This window comes from Megalobrama amblycephala, linkage group LG12 (assembly GCF_018812025.1).
Source record: "Megalobrama amblycephala isolate DHTTF-2021 linkage group LG12, ASM1881202v1, whole genome shotgun sequence".
Lineage (NCBI taxonomy): Eukaryota > Metazoa > Chordata > Actinopteri > Cypriniformes > Xenocyprididae > Megalobrama > Megalobrama amblycephala.
The window spans coordinates 36613103-36638939 of record NC_063055.1 but is presented as its reverse complement, the minus strand read 5'-3'; the positions used below and the strand labels follow the sequence as shown (position 1 = coordinate 36638939).

Genomic DNA, 25837 nt, shown 5'->3' with positions numbered 1-25837 from the left:
ATCGAATCAACTGTAATTGATTCACTGTAAATGATTCAGAATTAATATTTAATACTTCATCAATTATTTGTCCAGCGAAAAATTGAGGTTAAAGTATTTTACCAATTCTGGATAAAATATTATTCTGTGGCCAACAGTAACAATATTTTATTATGATTATTATAAGCAAGAGGTAACTGATCTTTGAGTTTAAGACAGCAATTTGATACACAGCACAAGAAACTTGTATATGTGAAAATCAAAACAAGCTTTATTGACTACTTCTAATGATTACAAGAAACTAAGGCTAAACACACACATACATACATACACACACACACATTCGCGGAGTTGATATGAGCTATGAAAAGTCCCAAGTTCAGTGCTAACTTAACTCGTAACCTGAGGAAAATCACAAAAGCAGAGCTTTGGCTTGATTCTTTTGGTTTAAAGGAGCTTCACCAGTTTCCAGCAAGAGAGAGAGAGAAGTTTTGCTTGTACCTGCGTTCACTCTGACAGCCGAGGTAGGTGGGTGTTTCGTGGCTCGTTGAGCGGAATCCCAACTCGGATTAGCTGTTTTGCGGTGACGTCTTCTCAGGGAAGCCCTTCGTTGGTTAGCACGGAAGCTTTGAAGGAAGTTGCCGGCTGGTGAAATGTGCTGTTCTGAGCATCTGGCTTGAGCGTCTCTCTTCTTGGGAGACTTTGGTCAGATAGTTCACGGAGTGTTTCAGAGTTCTGGATTTCGACGGCTGTTGGGTGAGAAGTATCAGCTACGCGGCTCTTGGATGAAGTCGGCGACTGTTAGATGGAAAATCAGCCCCAGTAAAGGATCAGTTCTCAACTTCTTCTTTTCAGCATGACCCAAGCAACTTTTCAGCCATGGTCAAAGTATCGGTGCTTCAAATTCAACGACTAGCTTGTTTTGGACAGCATAGTTTTAAAGGAGCAAGTTGGCTCCATCCTTCAGATGCAATCCTCCAATGAGACGTTGCTACGGAGATTAGACACGCCCCGTCTATTGTCTATTGATTACACTGCGTGATATCCACGGAACATTCTCCTGTTTTATTAACAACTTTATAACGTTTCTTAATATCTTCCTGATACTGAATTTCAATGTTTTATTCACACAGAATTACAGAGAATTATAAATCCTGTATTTAGAACTCAAACATGACACACTTCTTACACACATATTACTAGACTGACCTAATTAAAACAGTGATTACAAGAGAAAGAAAATGCAGAAGGGAATACAAACATATAATGCATTGAATCCAACATGTTAGTAATCACATCATGGCATGTGTTATTCTGGATATAATTAATACTTTAAATGATCGACAATTGTCCTTTTGAGATTCAAGATTGAATCTGTAAGCATAGAGTCATTGAACAGCGACCAGAGTCACAAGTGACCGGGTCAAAACGGATTCCTAATCAGGGGGATGTCTGTGTGGATCCGTTGTTCTTTTCAGGTCCGTTTAATTGGTGTTTCCTGTTCTGTTTGTTTGATACAAAAGGGTTTTGTGAGCGTCTATAAATTTAATGTGATCAGGAAGGCCTCAGAACAGATATTCTCTGTTCTTAAGTCACATTACCACTTCTCTTAATGCTGACTAGCTGGAATTAGGAGCTATCCAGTGCCCCCAGGGATTTTGGTGTCAGCAAATGAATCTTTGGTCACAAGACAGCTTTGTTTAGTCATGTTGGTAACGTCATTTGGTAAGTCCTGTCGAGCGAGGCCCTACAGCGTTGTTGCAGGTCCATCAGGCCAAGGCACTGAAGGACCTGCACAAGGGTGGTCACAATCCACAAGTTCTCCAGGAACTTCGTGCTGCGACGGACCTTGCACTTCGTGTGACGATGGTTACAGCGCGGTCAGTGAGTCGTGCGATGTCCACTGAGGTGATCCAGGAACACCATCTCTGGCTGTGTCTGGCCGACATTAGGGATACCGACAAAGTCAGGTTCCTTAATTTCCCCATGTCCCAGACCGGTCTCTTCAGCGACACGGTTGAGAACTTTGCCCAGCAGTTCTCGGCTGTACAGAAGCAGTCTGAGGCCATCAGTCACATCCTGCCACGGCGTTCAACTGCTGTGTCCACCCATCTGCCACCCGCAGCACCTCAGCCTGCTCGTCACCGAGGGCACCCACCTGCGGCTGCCCCAACTCCCGCACTGCAACAACAGCCTCCATCCAAGCAGCACCGTGGAGCCAGTCTCAAGCAGGGTGCCCAGCCCATCCAGGCCCCCGACAAGAAGGGTGGTAAAGCCAAGAGCAAGAGGCCCTAGGATGGTGGGCGGAGATGGTGATTGCACCACTCCTTCCCCTGGAGGATGGGCCGGGTGGTAAATTCACCAGCCAGCGGAACCCAAATTCTCAAAAAAAGAGCACTTTCCTTCATCTCCAGGTCCGAAGAGGGCTCGGAGAGTAGTGGGAGGGCAAGAACCTCTCCACTCTCATCCCCCTCTTTTATTGCAGCGGGCAGCAGCGCGTGGTTCGAGAAGGCAACCAAAGCCTCTCCTGCGCCCTCTGTCCAACCGTGGAACCAGGTAGGTGTTGCACAGCACGCTCAGACCCCGCTTCGGGCTGCCTTGCAGAGAGAGCCTCCCGAGCCGTGTCCCTGCGTTGCACCTTACTGCCCCACTAGGGGTTTGCCTTTGGTCCCTTAGATCCCGCTTGTATGGTCTCTGTGAGCCTGTTTAGTGCTCCCCAGTCCGTCTCACTGGCTCATTCGAACCATCAGGCTTGGCTATGGGATTCAGTTCAGGGGTGTCCACTTCACTACAGTGAAGGCTGTCGATGCCCATTTCTTGCGTGTGGAGATCGCGGTCCTACTGGCGAAAAACACAATGAAGCCGGTCCCTTCATCCAATATGAGGTCAGGGTTCTACAGTCCCTACTTCATTGTACCCATGAAAAGTGGTGGGTTACGACTGATCTTAGACCTGCGAGTTTTGAATCGGAGACTCCACAAGCTACCATCCAAAATGCTCACGCAGAAACACATTTTCGAGTGCATCCGACCCCAAGATTGGTTTGCAGCAATCAACCTGAAGGACACATACTTTCATGTCTCGATTCTCCCTTGATACAGGCTGTTCTTGTGCTTTGAGTTTGAGGGTCGAGCATATCAGTACAAGGTACTACCCTTCGGGCTGGCCCTGTCTCTCCGCGTCTTCACGAAAGTCGTGGAGGGAGCCCTTGTTCCCATGAGAGAACAGGATGTTCATATCCTCAACTATCTCGATGACTGGCTTATTTTAGCGCAGTCTCAGGATCACTTCTGCGAACACAGGGACCTGTTGCTCAGTCACCTCAGCCAGTTGGGCCTTCAGGGCAACTGGGAAAAGAGCAAACTCTCCCCTGTGCAGAGGATCTCTTTTCTCGGTATGGAGTTGGATTCAGTCAAACAGACAGCACACCTCACAGAGGAACGTGCTCAGTCGGTGCTGAACTGCCTGAATACGTTCAAAGGGAGGACAGCGGTCCCACTGAAATACTTTCAGAGGCTCCTGGGGCATTTGGCAGCCACCGTGGCAGTAACCTCGCTCGGATTGCTTCATATGAGACCGCTTCAGCACTGGCTTCACGGCCGAGCCCCGAAAGATGGGGGAGGCAATGTGGTACGTTCCGAGAGGCAATCACTCCAGATTGCCACCAAGCCTTCTGCCTGTGGTCGGACCCCTTTTTTCTTCGGGCAGGAGTGCCCCTAGAGCAGGTGTCCCGGCATGCTGTGGTGTTCACAGATGCCTCTGCCACCAGCTGGGGTGCCATGTACAATGAGCATGCAGTATCAGGGGTATGGACAGGCCCCCAACTGCATTGGCACATCAACTGCCTTGAGTTTCTAGCAGTACACCTTGCCCTCAGCCGCCTAAAAGGGCCATTACGGGGCAAGCATGTGCTGGTCCACATGGACAACACTGCGACTGTTGTGTACATCAACCGTCAAGGTGGTCTACGCTCCCTTTGCATGTTGCAATTCGCCCACCATCTCCTCCTTTGGAGTCAGAAGCATCTGAGGTCACTTTGCGCCATTCATGTTCTTGCTGTGCTCAACCCTGTGGCCAACGAGCTCTCACAAGCTGCGCTGCCGGGAGAGTGGTGACTCCACCCCCAGGGGGTTAATTATAAAACATGGCAACATTAATTATCATTTTAATCTATTGACAACCTTAAGCTACAATTGGAAAAAATAATTTTGTATAAAGACATGCTGTTTGACCATTTTTTCTCTCTAGGTTTAGTCAAATTAACTAACAAACAGGTTAGCTTACATGGCTTTCCTTTTTGAAGTTGGAGGTTGTGATGGTTGTGTCCAATCGATATCCCTTGCCAGTTTTTATGCTGCAAATCTCCTTTTTGATAAATATTGTCTATTCAAAGTGTTTATATCCAAAAGAAACAAACTTCCCTCTGTATTTAGTGCATTCACTGCACTGTATGTTTTTTCTGTGCTTGTGCAGCGTGTCTTGTGAACACATACATAATATTTGCTTTTTGGCCTTATTTCAGTGACTTAAGTTTTTTGTTTTTTCAATAACCACGCATAAACGTTATTTCTTTCAAAAATACAAACATGTACATACATGTTCCTCACATATTATGGTAGCCTAGTTCATGCTGGATACAGTGTAATGACACTTTTTCCATTAATTTGTTTATGAACAACTGAAAAAAGCACAAATGTCAGGGCATGTCAAAACGTATCCAGGGCCCCAAAACAGCCTCAGACTCCAGAGGGTTAAATTGATTCTTTTTTTTTTTCTCATTGTCTCTCTCACCTTATCATCAGACTGATAGTTTGAATGTGATCAAGATAAATTCTTTGTTGATCTGATCTGTGTGTCTGATCTGAGAGAGTAAAGAGTGTGTCATTGTTCTCTACAGGTTGAGTAAGTGTGGTGTCACAGATGAAGGTTGTGCTGCTCTGGCTTCAGCTTTGAGATCAAACCCCTCACACCTGAGAAAACTGCATCTGACTGGGAATAAACTAGGAGACTCGGGAGTGAAGCTGCTTTCTGCTGTACTGGAGAATCCTCACTGTAAACTGGAGACATTGAGGTGAGATAATCTCTACCATAAAGACTCGAAGTGAATAAGGATTAATATGTAGATAGTGCATACAAAATATCTTTTGCCGTAAAACCCATCCAGTGGTTCAGTGACAGATTTCTGCTTGAACCGTCAGATCTTGCCAGCAGTAGAAGGCAGGGGTGAGGAGTCTACCTAAAAAAAGAAAATTTAGATCTAAATATATTATTATGCTGCAAAATAAAAATACTAACAGTTAAATAAACCAAACAAACTATACAACAGACACAGGTTACAGTGAGGAAGTTTTTTTTTAATGTTTAATGTTTGGTGTAAATTAACTTAATCCTGTAATGCTATTGCAAACAGACCACCCTCACAAAAGCATGAGCACTACATGATTATCCTGGCCAAAATAATTCACAATAACAATATATCTATAGAAATCTTGAAAAAAATATTGCTATCAGTCAAATTGATCTTTATTTTTATTTGTTTATTTAGTAACAGTTTATAATTAGTATACAGTAACAAAGCATCTATAAATCATTTGCAATAGTTAATTAATAGTTTATAAACTGTAGTTAATACATTAATAGACTATATGCAAATATTTAGTTCAGTGTTATTGTTTAATTAGCTCATATGTAAAGAGTTATATAATGTTTTGTTAAAAACGTATTAACCATAAAGAGTTCTCACTTTAGATTAGGTCACAAAATTTTTGAAAATGTCATTAAGTGCTTTAATACAGCCTTTATTTGACATTAATTATATTAGTATCAACAAATACATTAAACACACACACACACACACACGTTTGTTTTTGTGAATTGTGGAGACATTCCACAGGCGTAATGGTTTTTATACTGTACAAACCATATTTTCTATCCCCCTACACTACCCCTACCCCTAAACCTACCCATCATAGGGAACTGTGCACATTTTTACTTTCTCACAAAAACTCATTCTCTATGATTTATAAACCTTTTGAAAAATGGGGACATGGGGTAATGTCCTTATAAGTCACCTCTTCTTGTAATACCTATGTCATACCCATGTCATTATAGACATTTGTGTCCTGATATGTCACAAACACACACACACACACACACACACACACTGGGTTTCAATGTTTTATGGAGACTTAATATAGAAATAATGTTTTTTTTTTTTATACTGTATTTTCTATCCCATAAACCTAACTGATGTATTTTAACAACATGACCTAATGAGTATTTGTATGTATTTCATATTGACAGCATTATGATATTTATTTATTTATTACTGGTTATGTTAAGTTTTGGAGATTTGGAGGCTTAAAGTGTGTTGATCTGATCTGTGTGTCTGATCTGAGAGAGTGAAGAGTTTGTCATTGTTCTCTATAGGTTGAGGGATTGTGGTGTCACAGATGAAGGTTGTGCTGCTCTGGCTTCAGCTCTGAGATCAAACCCCTCACACCTGAGGGAACTGAGTCTGTCTGAGAATAAACTTGGAGACTCAGGAATGAAGCTGCTCTTTGATCTGAAGGATGATCCACATTATAAACTGGAAACACTATGGTAACAATAGGTTTTAACAATTTTCATCATCATATTTTTATTTAAGTTTTAAATGGCTGTTTTACTCACTAGAAATAAAAGGAAATTGTACCAGGTTTAGTAACACCACATGTGTGTGAATATTGTGTCTGAGATCATCAGATAATGAGTCTTAAATTCAGCTTCAGTTTCTGTAGGTCTCTGAACTTTAAACTGTGTTAAATTGAGTTTAATTCTGCTCATAGTGTTGTTTAACCTTTAACTGTCTTTGTGTGTATGATAATCTGAGGTTTGTGTTTGTAGCAATTACATAGCTACGTTACATTACATGGCTATTAAATTATACATTATTATTGTAATAAAATGTTCATAATGTAACAATTTTCTTAAAATATAATGAAATCTTGAGCTCATAATGTAATAAATTTTTATTTTAAATTTTAAAACATAAAATCACATTATCTGCAACAGCCAATTGCAGCACAGAGTACAAGTTTAGCAAACATTTCTTCACTTTAATACAAGTTACAGCAAAACATGATCTGTCTCTCTCACACACACACACACTTTGTTGCTATATTGATACCATGAGGGTTTTTATATATACAACATTTGTACACAGTGTTTGTATTTAACTGTAATTTAACAGTATTTATACATTATGTATAAAAGAACTAGTAATAATAATACTAATAATAATATCAGTAATCTGGTTGATTTTGTAGGCAGGTTAAGATTGGATTTAGATTTTAAAATGTTCTGTAAGGGAATACCAGTGCTTTATGTTTAATACAAATTCAATCATAATAATCATAATAATGTTATGGAAACAGGACCTAGAGGCGAAAGAGTGCGATAATCACAGTTTAATAGTCTTTCTCAAAAAATGTAACAAAGGCAGTCTGCCAAGTGTGGCGTCACACACACACTCGCAGCTGGTATCAAAAACAGTCAAGAACAACCAGTTAAGGGGAGCCGCAGAGCCGTCTCAGGCCAGGGGAACTACAGGCTGGAGATGGTAAGAACCACAGCTGCCATATGGAGAGACCAGGCAGAGGGAACCGAAGACTCAGATGGTAAGATCCTGAGAAGGCGTCTGTGACTAAGACTGAGGCATACACAATATGTCATGATTGATTACAGGAAGCAAATGCAAGTAACGCCGTTTATTTAACAACAAGCAGTAACAGAAACACAGTCAATGAAAACGTGCAGGCTTCAGGTGGCGCAGGGACTGAGATGGTCGGCTGGTGACGTGACGTGGTGACAGAAGAGTGGCGGTGAGATGATTCCAGGTTCCAGACGGTAGACAAGGCACGAAGACAGTAATCCACAGTGACAGTACCGTGACAGTACCGTGACAGTACCCCTCCTCCTAGGAATGCCTCCTGGCATTCCCCGACTCCCTTACCTGTCGATTGTAATCATCGATAAGGGTGTGATCCAGAATGTCCCTGGCAGGAACCCAACTCCTCTCCTCCGGACCGTAGCCTTCCCAGTCCACCAAGTACTGAAATCCGCGTCCCCTCCGCCTAGAGTCCAGAATACGATTTACCGAATAAGATGGTTCCCCATCTACGAGACGCGGCGGTGGGGGAACCGGGGCTGGCGGATTAATCTCAGAATGAAAAACAGGTTTAATTTTGGAGACATGGAAGACGGAATGAATCCTCCTGTACACTGGAGGAAGTTTGAGGCGGACTGCCACCGGACTAATGATCTTGGTGACAGTGAACGGGCCAATAAATTTAGGAGCAAGCTTCTTAGAAACGGGTCGGAGAGGAATATCCTTAGTAGAAAGCCACACTTTTTGACCGACGACGTAAACCGGAGGCCTTGACCGGTGGCGATCGGCTTTGGCCTTGGTGCGTTCCCTCACTTGGAGGAGAGTCTCTCGGGCTCTCGTCCAAGTTCGGTGGCACCTCTGGACAAAGGCGTGGGCAGAGGGGACCGCGACCTCGGATTCCAGACTGGGAAAAATAGGTGGCTGGTAACCTACACTGCATTCAAACGGAGATAGGCCCGTGGACGACACTGGTAAAGTATTGTGTGCGTACTCCACCATTGAGAGTTGTTGACTCCAAGAGGAAGGATTCTTGGAGACCATACATCGCAACGTTCGCTCCAAATCCTGATTGGCTCTCTCAGTCTGACCATTGCTCTGGGGTGAAACCCAGACGACAAACTAACAGTCGCCCCCAGCAATCTACAGAATTCCTGCCAAAATTTGGAAACGAATTGGGGACCCCTGTCAGAGACCACGTCTACCGGGAGGCCATGAATCCGAAAGACGTGATCAATGATCGTAACCGCTGTCTCCTTGGCTGAGGGTAATTTGGGCAAGGGAATAAAATGAGCCGCCTTCGAGAACCGGTCCACTACGGTTAAAACAACCGTGTTCCCTTGGGAGGGTGGGAGGGCGGTCACAAAATCTAGCGAGATATTGGACCAGGGTCTCGAAGGGACTGACAGCGGTTGAAGTAACCCATCTGGGGCACGATTGGAAGTCTTACCAACAGCGCAGACTGAGCAAGCCAAGACAAAATCGCGAACGTCACGAGCCATGAGAGGCCACCAGAATCGTTGCTTAATCAAAAACTTAGTTCGACTGACTCCTGGATGACATGCCACATTGGAACTATGACCCCACTGAATGACCATGGACCGTAATCCCTCCGGCACAAATAATCGGTTTGGTGGGCACCCGGGCGGAGGCGTTACCCCTTCTAGAGCCGACTTGACTCTCGATTCGACCTCCCATGTGAGTGTGGAGATAACTAATCTCTCGGGAAAAATACACTCGGGAGTAGACGGGCGTTCGGAACGGTCAAAAATACGAGACAAAGAGTCGGGTTTGATGTTTTTGGAACCCGGGCGGTACGAGAGAGTAAAATCAAAACGTCCGAAAAAAAGTGCCCACCGAGCCTGCCTGGAGTTCAATCTTTTGGCAGTTCTGATGTATTCCAGGTTCTTATGATCGGTCCAGACGATAAAAGGTACCCCAGAGCCCTCTAACCAGTGGCGCCATTCTTCCAACGCTAACTTGACTGCCAGCAACTCTCGATTACCAATGTCGTAGTTACTTTCGGCGGGAGATAAGCGATGAGAAAAAAACGCGCACGGATGCATCTTATCGTCTGCGGAAGCACGCTGGGACAACACTGCACCTACCCCCACCTCTGATGCGTCGACCTCCACCACAAACTGCCGTGATGGATCAGGGGCAACGAGAATAGGGGCCGAAACAAAGCGAGCCTTCAGTTTGGCAAACGCAGCCTCAGCTGCGTCTGACCACCTGAACGTAGTTTTGGGGGAGGTCAAGGCGATCAGAGGTGAGGCTAGTTGGCTGAAGTTGCGAATGAAACGCCGGTAAAAATTGGCGAACCCCAGAAACCTCTGTAGGGCCTTACGGGAATCTGGATTTGGCCAATCTACCACAGCCCTAACCTTCTCAGGGTCCATGCGTACTCCCTCAGTCGACACGATGTACCCTAGGAAAGGAACAGACTGTGCATGAAAAACGCATTTCTCCGCCTTGACAAAAAGCCCATTCACTAGCAACCTCTGAAGCACTCGTCGAACGTGCTGTACGTGTTCCTGGAGAGATGAGGAAAAAATCAATATGTCGTCCAGGTAGACATATAAGACTGATCGACCATATCTCTCAGCACGTCATTAACGAGTGCCTGGAAGACCGCTGGGGAGTTGGAAAGCCCGAACGGCATGACCAAGTATTCAAAGTGCCCCCTAGGGGTGTTAAAGGCGGTCTTCCATTCATCACCCTCCCTGATGCGGACCAAATGATAAGCATTTCTTAAATCCAATTTTGTGAAGACGGATGCTCCCTGCAACCTCTCAAAGGCTGAAGACATTAACGGCAAAGGATAGGTATTCTTTACCGTAATGTTGTTCAACCCCCGGTAATCAATACAAGGTCGCAGGGAACCATCCTTCTTCCCCACAAAAAAGAACCCCGCCCCCGCTGGAGAAGAGGAATGGCGAATGAACCCGGCTGCTAGTGAATCAGAAATATATTTCTCCATAGCCTCTCTTTCGGGGACCGAAAGTGAATATAACTTGCCTTTAGGCGGAGACTTCCCTGATACTAGATCTATGGCACAGTCGTAGGGACGATGCGGAGGAAGAGAAGCAGCCCTGGACTTACTGAACACCTCCTTCAGGTCCTGGTACTCGACGGGCACGGTAGACAGATCCACTGCTTCCTCCTGTAAGACAGAACCAGAAACAGACGAACAAGCAGAGACAAGACAAGACTTATGACACTCCTCACTCCAGGCCACAATGGAGTTCTGGACCCAGTCTACCCGAGGGTTGTGTTTGGTGAACCAAGGATGACCAAGGACGACGGGGGTGTGAGGGGAATCAAAAATAAAAAATTTAATCCGTTCCGAATGGTTGCCAGCGGTGATGAGGGTGATATCTTCAGTGACGTGAGAAATGGTGGGAAGGCTCTGTCCATTGAGTGCGTGAACAGCGATTCTGTCGGTGAGTGGTTTGAAAGGAATGTGGAACTTGGTGGCGAAAGATTGGTCCATGAAGTTACCTTCTGCCCCGGAATCCAGAAGTGCGTTGCAGTTGTGAAGGTGATGCGACCATCCCAATCTCACCGGGAGGAGGGTGGATGTGGTTGAGGACTTTCCAGCGGAGATCCCACCCGACAGTAGCCTCAAACTTACTGCCGGGCTTCCCCTTTTAACGGGCAGTTGTAAGCGAAATGTCCCGCCTTGCCACAATATAAACAAAGTCCTTGGGACCTCCGCCTCTCCCGCTCCTCCCGGGAAAGCCGAGCTCGACCCACCTGCATGGGCTCATGATCTTGAATGGGACTGACCGTGTCCCCGCCGCCGGACCTCAGGACTTCCTCACTCCTGTGGGCTGGACTTCTCCGCTCGGCCCTGGTCAGCCGAGCATCCACCCTGAGCGCCAGGTCGACAAGACCATTAAACGTGGTGGGGAGGTCCAGCGCGTAGATCTCCCTTTGGACACGGTCAGCCAACCCATACAGGAACATGTCCCACTGCGCCTCCTCGTTCCAGTGACACTCTGCCGCCAATGTACGAAATTCGATGGAATAGTCAGACACCGACTTCTCTCCTTGGCGTAGTTCCGCCAACTGTCTGGCGGCTTCTCTCCCCGCGACTGAGCGGTCGAACACTCTCTTCATTTCTGCGGAGAGTGACTGGAACGAGGTACAGCAGGGGTCTTGGTTCTCCCACACCGCCATTCCCCAGAGCGACGCCTTCCCCGTCAAAAGCGTCAGTACGAAAGCCACTCTGCTTTGTTCGGAGCTGAAGGTGCGGGGCTGCAGAGCAAAGTGCATGGTACAATGTGTCAGAAAAGCTCTACAAAATCCTGGTTCACCTGAATAAGCTTCGGGTACTGGGAGCCGAGGCTCCGAAGCGGCGACGCTCGCTGGTGTGGGTGGGGAAACGGCCGGTGTGGGCGGCGCAGCGGGAACACGAAGCAGCTGGACTTGCTGGGTGAGCTCGGATACCTGCGCCACGAGAGCCTGCACGGCTCTTCCCGTCTCGTTGAGATTTCTCTCCTGTGACTCCATTCGACGAATGCTGCTGTTGACGAAATCCTCCAGCGAAGACTGCTGAGTGCTTGCTGCTTCCGTAGCATGGTCAGATCATTCTGTCATGATTGATTACAGGAAGCAAATGCAAGTAACGCCGTTTATTTAACAACAAGCAGTAACAGAAACACAGTCAATGAAAACGTGCAGGCTTCAGGTGGCGCAGGGATAGACGACGAACAACTGGGACTCCGGTCAGGAACAGACAAGACAACCACGAACAGGACACCAAACAACGATCTGACAATGGAGAGATGAATGAGGTGAGTATTTAATGACTGAGGAAATGAGCAGCAGGTGGGGAGAGTGATGAGTGGCAGCTGGGTCCACTAATCACCCACGTGGCCTGGGCACACCCACAAACACACTCGCACACAAACACAAACACACCCACTGCTGTCATAACACAGAGCACGCGACAAGAAGGAAACAATGCATCTGCGAACCGTGACACAATATCACAGGTCAAAAGGCTTCTTGAACTAGCAAGGAGAAAACGCCAGCGTGGGAACGCAATAATCCGACACTGAAACACGGAGCTAATTTATGAGAGGAGCATTGTAATGGCAAGTCTTGTGTGGAAAGCCACACTCTCTGCCCACAGACATACCTCGGAGCTTTGACGCAACAGCGATTAGCGAGTATGTTCTCTGTTATGACACAAGGCGGCTCTGACAGTTCTCCAAGTACATTGACAGCAACGAATAAATGCCTGGACCGAGGGCACCGAGGCCTCCGACTCCTGGGAAAAAAAGAGAGGCAGTTGGTACCCCAGGCAGGACTGGAAGGGAGAGAGACCTGTGGCAGAAGAAGGAAGAGAGTTGTGTGCATATTCCACCCATGGCAATTGTTCACTCCACGATGCGTGATTACGGAATGCTAAGGTATGGAGCAAACGTCCTAAAATCTGATTGGTGCACTCAGCATGCCCATTGGTCTGGGGGTGAAAACCAGATGACAAACTGCCTGAGGCACCAATCTGACGACAGAACTCCTTCCAGAACATAGACGCAAATTGGGGACCCCTATCAGAAACAATATCTGTGGGGAGACCATGCAAACGAAAAACGCGTTTGATCACCAATTGGGCTGTCTCCTTTGCGGAGGGCAATTTAGGGAGCGGAATAAAGTGAGCGGCCTTTGAAAATTGGTCAACAATAGTCAAAACAACAGTATTCTCGGCCGACAGAGGAAGACCTTTCACAAAATCCATTGCAAAGTGAGACAAAGGTCGGGATGGAATAGGAAGTGGGCGAAGTAGCCCCACGGGAGGAGAGTTACTAGATTTGGTCTGGACACAAATGGCACAAGTAGTAATAAATTTACAAATGTCTCCAGAAAGAGTGGGCCACCAAAATCGCTGACTTATGGCTGCGAGAGTACCTCTTATTCCTGGATGAATCATTAACTTGGAAAGGACAGTTACATTAGTCAGCGCCGATTTGACTTGTCTCTCTATTCCCCAGACCGCGCCTCCAACCACACAGCCATCAGGCAAAATGGTCACGGGGGTGGCGGCACTGTCCAAGGTTCCAAACTGCCGAGAGAGAGCATCTGGCTTGGTATTCTTCTCGCCGGGGCGGAAGGAGATAGAGAAATTGAAACACCCAAAAAATAATGCATTAACTCCCTCGGGTCGGCGGTTACGCCGGCGTGACTTTTATTTGTGTACACTCAGAGTAAAAACAAAATGTTGTGCTTTTTGCAAAATAAAGAAAACTAACATGATGCGTGATCTCTCGTCTCCCTCTGAACGAAGTCCAATCTGATAGTTCTCAGAAAATTAACTGTAACTTAGTGAATACTAATCACAAAAAAATGAGACTTCTGTCTAAAAAAAACGTTGAAATGTCAGGTTTTAAATCGTGTAAGTCAAATCGAAAACAAAAATACTGTGTTTATGTAATCTGTATGAAAAAAGAGCCATGTCAGAAGTCCGTGATTCAGCTCATTATCCGCTAATGCGGCCACGCCCACGGAGCGAGACTCTATTCAGACGCAAATTCTGAGGCAATGCATGCATTCATCATCTCAATTGTGTATTTATTGTCTTGAAAAGTGTTTATCTGGATGTTAAAGCCATGGTTAGCGACCTCTAGAAGACAGGCCGTTAGTTCCTGGTTCCTGAATTTGTGGACTAAAGGTGCACAGAGCGCCCTCCGGCTGCAAGTATGAATTGAAAACAGTATCCAGCGTTCATAGTGATGACAATATTGAATAAATATTACTCCTCTGTATAGAAAATTGACATAAACATATGAGAATCCATCAATATTTCTCCAAATGTGCATGCTTTTAAGCTAAAAGCCTATATGAAATGCCATAGAGGTAACATAACTGTTCAGACACTTTGCATCACAGAAATGCATTATATTTTAAAGTATATAATAGAATACCATTATTTTAAATTGTAATAATATTTCACAGTATTGCTGTTTTTTCTGTATATTTGATTTACACCATGATGAGCTTTGAGACATGATCAACAGAGGGTTTTTTCACAGCCTACCTGACTGAAAGTGCTCATTATTTATGCAGGTCATTAGAGCTCTTTATGCGATTCTTTTGTCTTCTCAGGTGAGAATCACCCATTATTCATGATGATTCACGCCTCCACGCATACTGTGTTTCTTGACCAAAGAGGTTTTAGAAAATTTAAATCTCTCTATTGTTTTATATGAACAAGCAGGCAGCATAATTTTTACCTCATTTTGAAGCAAAAACTCTAGTCTACAACCTCCAATACCCAGAAGTCTTGTGAACACAGATTTAATATATATTTTTTGGCTTTATTTCAGTGACTTAAGTTTTTTGTTTTTTCAATAACCACGCATAAATGTTATTCCTTCAAAACTACAAACATGTACATACATGTTCCTCACATATTATTGTAGCCTAGTTTGTGCTGAATACAGTGTAATGACACTTTTTCCATTAATATGTTTATGAACAACTGAAAAAAGCAGGGCATGTCAAAACTTCTCCAGGGCTCCAAAAATCCTCAGACCCCTGAGGGTTAAGCCTCTTAGCCATCCGAATGTACTCTAAATTCTTGTGGTCTATCCACGCTACAAACGGAATAGGGGTACCCTCAAGCCAATGGCGCCACTCTTCAAGAGCTAACCGAACCGCAAGGAGTTCACGATTTCCTATATCATAATTATGCTCCACAGGGAAAGCCGACGGGAGAAATATGCACAAGGATGAACCTTCTTGTCCTGCGGTGAACGTTGCGAAAGTACGGCACCAACAGCCACATCAGAGGCATCCACCTCGACGATAAATTGTCATTCGGGGTCAGGGGTGACCAAAATAGGGGCTGTGGTAAACAGCTTCTTTAAACTGTCAAACGCAGATTGCACGGGCTCAGACCAAACAAAGTGAGTCTTGGACGATGTAAAGGCTGTTAATAGAGCGGCCACTCAACTAAAATTGGAAATAAAACGACGGTAAAAATTTGCGAATCCTAGGAAACGCTACAGTACAACGCGGGAGTCAGGAACAGGCCACTCAACCACCGCACGCACCTTGGCTGGGTCCATGCTGATGCCGTCAGCAGACACCACCGAGCCAAGGAACGTAATGGAAGAGACATGAAAAGTCAAGTCAAGTCAAGTCAAATTTATTTATATAGCGCTTTTACAATTGGTAATTGTTTCAAAGCAGCTTTACATATTAGAAGCACAGAAAAAAAGGGAAGTGGTTAAAAATAAGCTGTACAAACAAGCGTGGTAATATGTAACATATACAAGATGGTGCTACATTAAGCCAATGTCGGCTGACTCCCAGGGGTGGAAAAAACCCCCTAGGAGAAAACCCAGCGTGGGAAAAAAGTCCTAGGAGGGAAAAAACCCCTTGGAAGATATATATAATATATGTAAATGGATATGGAGATCAAAATCTGAATTATACATTTTTATTATAGAGATTAAAAATAGATTATATATATATATTTGTAAGCGGATACGGGGATTTAAAAATCTATGCAGCCAGAACTGGATCTGTAGGCCCATTGTCTCCTGGGCTGCGTTGTAGTCAGGTCCAGACACAGGTTCTCCATCTGATCTGGATACGGCCTGGATCCAGCACCCGGAAAACCTCGGGATAAGCAGAGAGACAGATATTAGCGTAGATGCCATTCTTATTCTGATGTACAGGTATATCTAGTGTTATAGGAAATGTTCTCGGTTCCGGCCGACCTAATTATTGCAGCGTAACAATCCTTTAACGGATTTGAAAAATGTTAATGTATTGATAATGTGTTATGTGTATGCAAGAGCAAAGAGATGTGTTTTTAGTCTAGATTTAAACTGACAGAGTGTGTCTGCTTCCCGAACAATGCTAGGAAGATTGTTCCAGAGTTTAGGTGCTAAATAGGAAAAGGATCTGCCGCCTTCAGTTGATTTTGATATTCTGGGTATTATCAACTGGCCTGAATTCTGAGATCGCAATAAACGTGAAGGACTATAATGCATTAAGAGCTCACTTAGGTACTGGGGAGCTAAACCATTTAGTGCTTTATAAGTAAGTAGCAAGATTTTAAAATCTATACGATGTTTAATAGGGAGCCAATGTAATGTTGACAGAACTGGGCTAATATGGTCATACTTTCTGGTTCTAGTAAGAACTCTAGCTGCCGCATTTTGGACCAACTGTAGTTGGCCAAAGCCGAGCAGAACAAAAGCAGAGCAGAACAACCGAGCAGAAGCCGAGCAGAACAACCACCCAGTAGAGCGTTACAATAATCTAGTCTTGAGGTCATGAATGCATGAATCAACTGTTCCACATTTGTCATTGAGAGCATATGTCGTAATTTAGATATATTTTTTAGATGGAAGAAGGCGGTTTTACAGATACTAGAAACATGACTTTCAAATGAAAGATTGGTATCGAAGAGCACACCCAAGTTCCTAACTGAGGACGAAGATTTAATGGAGCACCCGTCAAGTGTTAGAGAGTATTCAAGGTTTTTTCGTGAGGAAGTTTTTGGTCCAAAGATTAGGATATCAGTTTTTTCTGAATTTAATAATAAGAAATTTCTTGTCATCCAGTTTTTAATGTCAGCTATGCATTCTGTTAGTTTTGTGAATTTGTAGGTTTCGTCAGGGCGCGAGGAAATATAGAGCTGAGTATCGTCAGCGTAGCAGTGAAAACTAACACCATGCTCCCTAATTATCTCTCCTAAGGGCAGCATGTACAGAGTGAAAAGCAACGGTCCTAGTACTGAGCCTTGTGGTACTCCATACTGAACCTGTGATCGATACGACATCTCTTCATTAATTATTACAGACTGATAACGGTCAGATAAGTACGATTTGAACCATGCCAAAGCAATTCCACTAATGCCAATATAGTTTTCAAGTCTTTTTAAAAGAATGTTGTGATCGATAGTGTCAAAAGCAGCACTGAGATCTAATAACACTAATAGAGAAATACAGCCACGATCGGATGATAAGAGTAGATCGTTTGTAACTCTAACGAGAGCAGTCTCAGTACTATGGTACGGTCTAAATCCTGACTGGAAATCCTCACAGATTCCATTTCTTTCTAAAAAGGAACACAGTTGTGATGAAACTGCCTTTTCTAGTATCTTTGACAGAAAAGGTAGATTCGAGATTGGCCTGTAATTTACTAAATCTCTCGGATCTAGTTGAGGTTTTTTAATAAGAGGTTTAATAATAGCCTGCTTAAAGGTTTTTGGCACGTATCCTAGTGTTAACGATGAATTAATTATATCAAGAAGTGGACCTACGACCTCTGGAAGCATTTCTTTCAGTAGTTTAGTCGGCATTGGGTCTAACATACATGTCGTTGATTTTGATGATTTGATAAGTTTAGATAATTCTTCCTCTCCTATAGCGGCGAATGATTCTAGTTTTACCTCAGGGACACTACAGTGCACTGTCTGAAGCGAAACTGTAGACGGTTGCATGTTTTTAATTTTCTCTCTAATATTATCAATCTTGCAAGTAAAGAAGTTCATAAAGTCATTACTGCTGTGCTCTATGGAAACGTCAGCAGTTGAATCTCTGTTTCTAGTTAATTTAGCCACTGTGTCAAATAAATACCTAGGATTATGTTTGTTTTCTATTAAGAGATTTGAAAAATAAGTAGATCTAGCATTTCTTATAGCCGTTCTGTACTCAATCATTTTTTCTTTCCACGAAAGGCGAAAAACTTCTAGTTTTGTTTTCTTCCAACTACGTTCAGCTTTTCTAACAGCTCGTTTTAGAGCCCGAGTGTGCTCATCATACCACGGCGTTGGATTAGTTTCCTTAATCTTCTTTAGACGTAAAGGAGCGACTGCATCTAATGTGCTGGAAAAGAGAGAGCCAATAGTTTCTGTTGCAGCATCGAGTTCTTCTAAGTTGTCAGGTATACTAAGGCGATGAAACTGCTCGGGGAGATTATTTATAAAGCAATCTTTAGTGGTAGACGTGATGGTTCTACAATATTTATGGCTGGGTGGTGGTTTTGTAGCCTTGGCTAATTGTATTATACACGAGACTAAATAATGATCTGATATATCATCGCTCTGCGGTAGGATTTCAACAGCATCAATATCAATTCCATGCGACAGTATTAGATCTAAGGTATGATTACGACAATGAGTGGGTCCTGACACGTGTTGTCTAACTCCAATAGAGTTTAAAATGTCTGCAAATGCCAATCCAAATGCGTCTTTATTATTATCTACATGGATATTAAAATCACCAACAACAAGGACTTTATCCGCAGCCAGTACTAACTCTGATAGAAAATCAGCAAATTCTTTGATAAAGTCAGTATGGTGCCCTGGTGGCCTGTATACAGTAGCCAGCACAAATGTCAGCTTACATAATGTTACATAAAGCACCATCACTTCAAAGGAATTATATTTGAAATTCTTTTGAATGATTCTGAATATATTACTATAAATTACAGCAACACCTCCCCCTTTGCCTTTCTGTCGAGGATTGTGTCGATAATCATAACCTTGAGGACTAGATTCATTTAAAGTAATGTAATCGTCTGGTTTTAGCCAGGTTTCTGTCAAACACAGCAAGTCTAGTTTATTGTCTGTGATAATTTCATTTACAATAAGTGCTTTTGAAGAAATAGATCTAATATTCAGTAACCCAAGCTTTATCATTTGTTTATCTGATTTATCTGTGATTTTCATTTTTTGAACATCAATTAAATTTTTACCCTTAAAAGGTTTCGGAAGTTTTTTGTATTTACTAGTTCGAGGTACAGACACAGTCTCTATGTGATAATATCTAGAAAAGCACACTTCTCTGCCTTCACAAAGAGACGGTTCTCCAGAAGGTGCTGTAATATGCGACAAATGTGCTGGACGTGCCGTCTTCCATTCATCTCCCTCCTTAATCCGGACTAAGTGATAGGCGTTACGGAGGTCGAGTTTAGTGAATATCTTAGCCCCCTGCAAGATCTCGAAAGCCGACGACATAAGAGGCAAGGGATAGCGGTTCTTAACTGTTATGTTGTTAAGCCCTCTATAATCTATGCAAGGTCGCAGTTGTTACAGTACAAAAGGGACGGAGGCAGATGTAAAACAAACAGTAAGGTTTATTGATACCAGCAGAGTTCAACAGATGTGCAGGTGAGTAATACGTGATGTAGAGATGGATATAGTAGTGCTGAATGGTGATACTGTCCTTTTTGTGGTCACAGGGTAGGAGAACTGGAATGGTGCTGGAGACTTGGAACACTGGAGACTGGAAACACTCACACACAGGAGGAGAAGCACACGAGGGAAACTGGAGACGTTGAAGACAGGTAAGTAGTTCGTCTGGAGTCCTTGAGGTAAGCATACAGGTATGTATGGTACAACGAGACCGGACAGTGAGTGTGTGTGAGTGTTGGCTTCTTATGGTGCTGGTGATTGCGGTGATGATGAGGTGCAGGTGGCGGTGATTAGTACTCGGGTGATTGAGTGCGCTGGGACTGAGTGAGGGTGGAGCCTGGCGTGTCTGTGACAGCAGTGATCTGTCTTTCTTTTTTACAAAGTAAAACCCCGCACCGGTGGGCGAGGTTGGGGGAACAATAGTCCCGACTCTCAGTCAAATATTTCTCAAGAGCATCACGTTCGGGAGCGGAAAGCAAATACAAACGCCCATGAGAGGGTGTGGTACTGGGAAGAAGGTTGATACTACAATCGTAGGGGCGATGGGGAGGGAGAGAAGCGGCCCGGGAACGGCTGAACACTGTTCGCAAACCGTGGTATTCCTCCAGTACTCCTGACAAATCCACAGGTTCCTCCTGAAAAACAGAAACAGAAGATAGAGAAGGAACAGCGGACACAAGACAATGAGTATGGCAAGACAATTTTCAGGACATGATGGTCCCCTCTGCCCAGTTAATCTGAGGGTTATGTTGGACTAGCCAGGGGTGACCCAAAACTATAGGGGAGATGGAGGAACGAAAAATAAAAAATTAAATTGTCTTTTGGTGATTTCCCGAGATGGTGAGACTCACCGGGGCAGTGGCGAGACGGGTACACGGCAGCTGACTCCCATCCAGAGCAAACAAAGGGGTAGGCTTGTCAAGATCATGTAGAGGGATGTTATGCTCCAAAGCCCACGCTTCATCCATGGAATTTCCTTCGCAGCCCGAGTCGATAAAGGCTTGACACGAGGCAATGACTCCAGACCAGTGCAGCATGACCAGGAAGATGGTGCGTGTTCTCTCCGAAGGGGATTTTGCAGCTGCGCCCATCAGTACTCCCCCTTCTACTGATGAGCGCATCCTTCTAATGGACAGCCAGAAACCAGATGACCAGAATGCCCGCAGTACATGCACAGCCGATGCAGGATACGGTGCTGACGCTCAGCTGGAGAGATCCGTATCCCAGACACCTGCATAGGCTCAGGGAATAGGTGGCACAGGAGTCGGCACTCAGGCACGGAGTCGCAGCTCAGCTCGCTTCTCCAATCTGATGGCCAATTCCACCAACTGATCGAAATCAGAGGGGACTTCACACGCATAAATCTCGTCCTTCATTTCTAAGCACAAACCCTCCAGAAAACGAGCTGTCAGTGCGGGCTTGTTCCACTCACTGGTTGCGGAGAGAGTACGAAACTCAATGGAATAGTCAGAGACTGACCTCCTGCCCTGGCGAAGCACAGCTAGCTGACGAGACACCTCACGCCCGCTGACAGAATGATTGAATACTTTTGTCATCTCCTCCTTGAAATGGGAAAAAAGCTGGCAGCACTCCGCCTCCGCCTCCCAGACCGCCATGGCCCGGTCCCGCGCTCTTCCTGTCGGCAGTGAGATCACAAAAGTGACCCTGGCGTGGTCAGACGCATATGTGGCAGGCTGGAGAGCGAAGACAACCTCACACTGAGTCAGAAAGGCCTTACATTCAGTCGGCTCACCCGAGTATCTTGGGGGATTGTTCACTCTTGGTTCCACAACTGGGCTGGGAGATGGAGGATCAGACAGCTCGGCGCGGAGAAACTGAAAGCGATGATTTAAATCAATCAGATTTAAATCTCTCAATAGCATGTCTTGTGGCGGAAAGCTCCTCCTCATGTATTTCGAGAAAAACTCCCTGCATCTCCACAGCCGAACAAATCGGCCCCTCCTTCGCCGGGTCCATAGCTGGTCGGATTATTCTGTTATGGAAACAGGACCCAGAGGCGAAAGAGTGCGATAATCACAGTTTAATAGTCTTTCTCAAAAAATGTAACGAAGGCAGTCTGCCAAGTGCAGCGTCTCACACACACTCGCAGCTGGTATCAAAAACAAACAGTCAAGAACAACCAGTTCAGGGGAGCCGCAGAGCCATCTCAGGCCAGGAGAACTACAGGCTGGATATGGTAAGAACTAGGGGTGTGACGAGACCAGTATCTCACGAGACGAGACAAGACTCGAGATTGAGTTCACGAGACGAGACAAGATGGCGAAATACATGACTAGAAAAAATATTCTGCAGGTGTATTTGAAATGTTTTAACTAATCATTTTGTAATGAATGTCATTTCAGTTCTACTTTCTGAGACTGAATTATCATATGCAGTAAAAGACAACAATACTCAAGTAATGTAAAAGGTTTTGCCACTAACTCAACTGACTTCCCTCCTGTATGATTTCAGTCTCTTCAGATCTTACTGTACATGAATTATGAGCTTCTACAGCTTTTGACCTCCTAACTGAACTCCTCTCCACAATCTGATCACAGAAATAAAAACAGTATAAATAAAAATGGTAACACTTTACAATAAGGTCTCATTTATTAACATTAATGTATTAACCAACATCAACTAACAACAAGCAATATATTTGCTACAGTATTTATTAATCTTTGTTAGTTGATAAAAATAGTCATTCATTGTTAGTTCATGATAGTTCACAGTGCATTAACTAATGTTAACAAATGAAACCTTATTGTTTGTACTAGTAAATAATAAGAAGAGAAAACTGTTATTCATTTTTATGGTAACATTTTACAATAAGTGCAACCATAATCGCACTCTCTCAATATTCAAAGATCAAATAAGACCAAATTTTTCTTTGATACAGAGCTGAGAGATGGTTACAACTACACTGCCCAGCCTAAAATAGCTTTCATATTGAGAGATATCTGTATTCATCAGTGATCCGCTTTCAAAATGCGGGGTATTGAAATCACGTTTGAATGCGCGCGCGCGTTTACTTTCACTTTCAACGGTCGCGCGTACTCTGTAAATATGGAGCGGCAGCGACCGTTATCCAACTGAATTAAATGTTTTTTTTTATTTAAATACAAAGCAAAACGACAGTGGAGGCATAATGTAAACGTAGCGGTGGCATATTCTTTCCTAATCATCCTAACACTCTGTCATGGCAACATCACGAGACTACTTTTTGCCTCGACGAGAAATCTCGTCACAGTTTAGTCTCGCGAGATCTCGTCACACCCCTAGTAAGAACTATGGCCGGCAGATGGAGAGACCAGGCAGAGGGAACCGAAGACTCAGATGGTAAGATCCTGAAAAGGCGTCTGTGACTGTGGCTGGGACTAAGACTGAGGCACACACAATATCACAGGTCAAAAGGCTTCTTGAACTAGCAAGGAGAAAACGCCAGCGTGGGAAAGCAATAATCCGACACTGAAGCACAGCAAGCAGCAAAGTAAAGAAGGGGAAACAATCAGGGAAGAAACGCGACAGGTGCGTGAGCAATCAGCGCGAACACTGAGGAGAAATGAGCTGCAGGTGATATTCACTAAAAGAAACGATAGGAAGAAAGGAGAAAATAAGGAGCAATTAAACCTGACAAATAATTGCATGAATATTAAAATCGGTTGCATTTTGTAGTGCAGACTGGAATTATATTTTAAAAATTTATTGTAAGAGATTAATAATTGTTTTATGTTTTAAAAGTTGTTACAGTTATGACAATGTAATAAATATCTCATAATGTAAAAATTATTACATTATGATCTCAAGAATTTAATGTGGTTGTAGGGATGCACGTTTAATCGTATTTTAATTGCGATAACAATATCTGCTTCTCTCGATTGATTACAAATAATTGTCATGTTATTGGCCCGCTCGTTATTTATCCTGAAAACATGTTTTTTCTTTGGGATATGCTTGTGGTTGCCAGATACAAAGAGCTTAAATGCCCCAAATTGAGCTTTCCCTTAAAAGGATATACTTTCTTCCCGGTGTTTTACGTAATCGGTGCAATCTGGAAACTCTGTGCATGCGCTCCCTCTAAATGCGGAAGAAGTGCTGATGATCTGAAAACAAACATGTGCGTTGGAGTTCAGTGAATCTCCACAGCGAAATTCTGCTTCAATGAAAGTGTCATACAGCCAGTCTTTGTTTCTTTACAAGCCACTTGTACTATTTGTGTGACTAAATCTGCCAGTATCAAACCTTCAGCGACGAATTTCAACAATTGCAATACGGATCTCCACCTTAACGTTTGCAAAAATGCACTTTTGCAACCTATGTGACAATTTCATTTGGGAAAATTTACATAATTTGGAATTATTGGAAATAATTTTAGGAGTTTCGCCGTTTTATCTTTTGAAGTTCCTAAAGGTTTACCAGTTTTCATAATGTTAATCAGTTGAAAATGATATCAAAGATCATCATTCTTTGCTTTACGAATTTGCAGGGCAATCTGAATCTATGGTTTGTCTCATTTGCAAACGAATTGTGTTGCTTTAAAAATCTAATGTGAACACAGATTACAAAGCGCTCACCAAAACCGTGTGCTTTGTATTGATTTACCATCTAATGAAGTTATCATAGTTAAATTAAGTCGGTGTGCCACCTACAGGCCTTTTGGTAGGTTGGTAAGGAACGTCCAAAATGGCCATAACTACATTACCCTTTTTGATAAAATAATCATAATTAATAATCGTGATTATAATTTTGAGCAAAACCATTATCGTGCAGCCCTAACATTATGAATATTTTATTACAATAATAATGTAATACTTATTAGTTTTACATTATGAGTTGCTACATCTGATATTAAATTTGTAGTGGAGTGTAATGATCATTTCTGCTGATTCTGGATCAGCTGTCCATTGTGTGAAAGTGACCTTTCATGTCCTTTTGATTTTGTAAAATGACTTTGAGCATCAGATAGAAGCTATATTATCATGTGTGAGAATTAATTGATAAAGTTTATCTAGTTAGTTTTCTTAGGAAAAGATGTGACAGACGTAATGTTTCATACTGTATATGTGACTGTTTGTGTTTTATTTTAGCACATGACAGTCTGATCTCCTCATGACCATTTGATGGTAAATAAGGATCCACTACAGAGACTCATGGTCAACAGAATCAACAGACTGAAGATACAGTGACTTCACTGTTATAAATTAAGATTTCAACAATCCTCTGACAGACCTGATTAGATAGCAGTGAAGAACCTTTTATTTCAGAGCAACAAATTACAGTTTCTCATTCGTTTTTTCCCCCAGTTTTCATGAGCTGTACTCAAAGATCTAAGACTTTTTCTATGTAGACAAAAGGCCTATTTCTCTCAAATATTGTCTCAGACATTTTAGAGTGGCCTTTTATTGTGGCCAGCCTATGGCACACCTGTGCAATAATCATGCTGTCTAATCAGCATCTTGATATGCCACACCTGTGAGGTGGATGGATTATCTTGGCAAAGGAGAAGTGCTCACCACAGATTTAGACAGATTTGTGAACAATATTTGAGAGAAATAGGCCTTTTGTGTACATAGAAAAAGTCTTAGATATTTGCGTTCAGCTTATGAAAAATGTGGGCAAAAACAAAAGTGTTGCATTTATAATTTTGTTCAGTGTATTTGTGTGTTTTACCACCACAAGGAGACAAAGACTAATGAAAGATTCATTTTTCATGATTATGAAGAGAGAGAGAAAACAGTTCAAGCTCAGTTTTGGAATACAAACAATGGTTGTATTATAGTTATAGTTGTATTACATTTGTATTAATGTATTTAGTATGTCTTTTTAAAATAATAAATGGTGGTAGCATTCAATAAAATGTTGACTCATAGGCACAATATGTAGGATTTTTGGATTAAAATATAATATCCAAAAATCACTAGAACAGTGTTATATATTTTGTTGACTTGTGTACTTACATTATCCTAGATGTTTCCAAGAATGTTTAAATCCAGAGAATTAAGCAATTTTAACCAGGACACAGACCATGTCTGTGCGTCGCCTATCAATGA

General features: G+C 43.3%; 1 protein-coding gene across 3 annotated transcripts in view; it reads left to right on the top strand.

The window, feature by feature from the left end:
* The window catches only part of LOC125280424 (NACHT, LRR and PYD domains-containing protein 3-like), an 82841-nt gene extending 57710 nt beyond the window's left edge, over positions 1-25131 (top strand). For all 3 annotated transcript variants that reach the window (XM_048210961.1, XM_048210962.1, XM_048210963.1), the window contains exons 10-12: positions 4877-5050; positions 6409-6582; positions 24875-25131. In XM_048210961.1, the coding sequence (XP_048066918.1) occupies positions 4877-5050; positions 6409-6582; positions 24875-24881 (355 nt within the window). In that variant the 3' untranslated portion in view covers positions 24882-25131. The remainder of the gene's footprint in view (positions 1-4876; positions 5051-6408; positions 6583-24874) is intronic.
* The last annotated feature ends 706 nt before the right edge of the window (positions 25132-25837 follow it).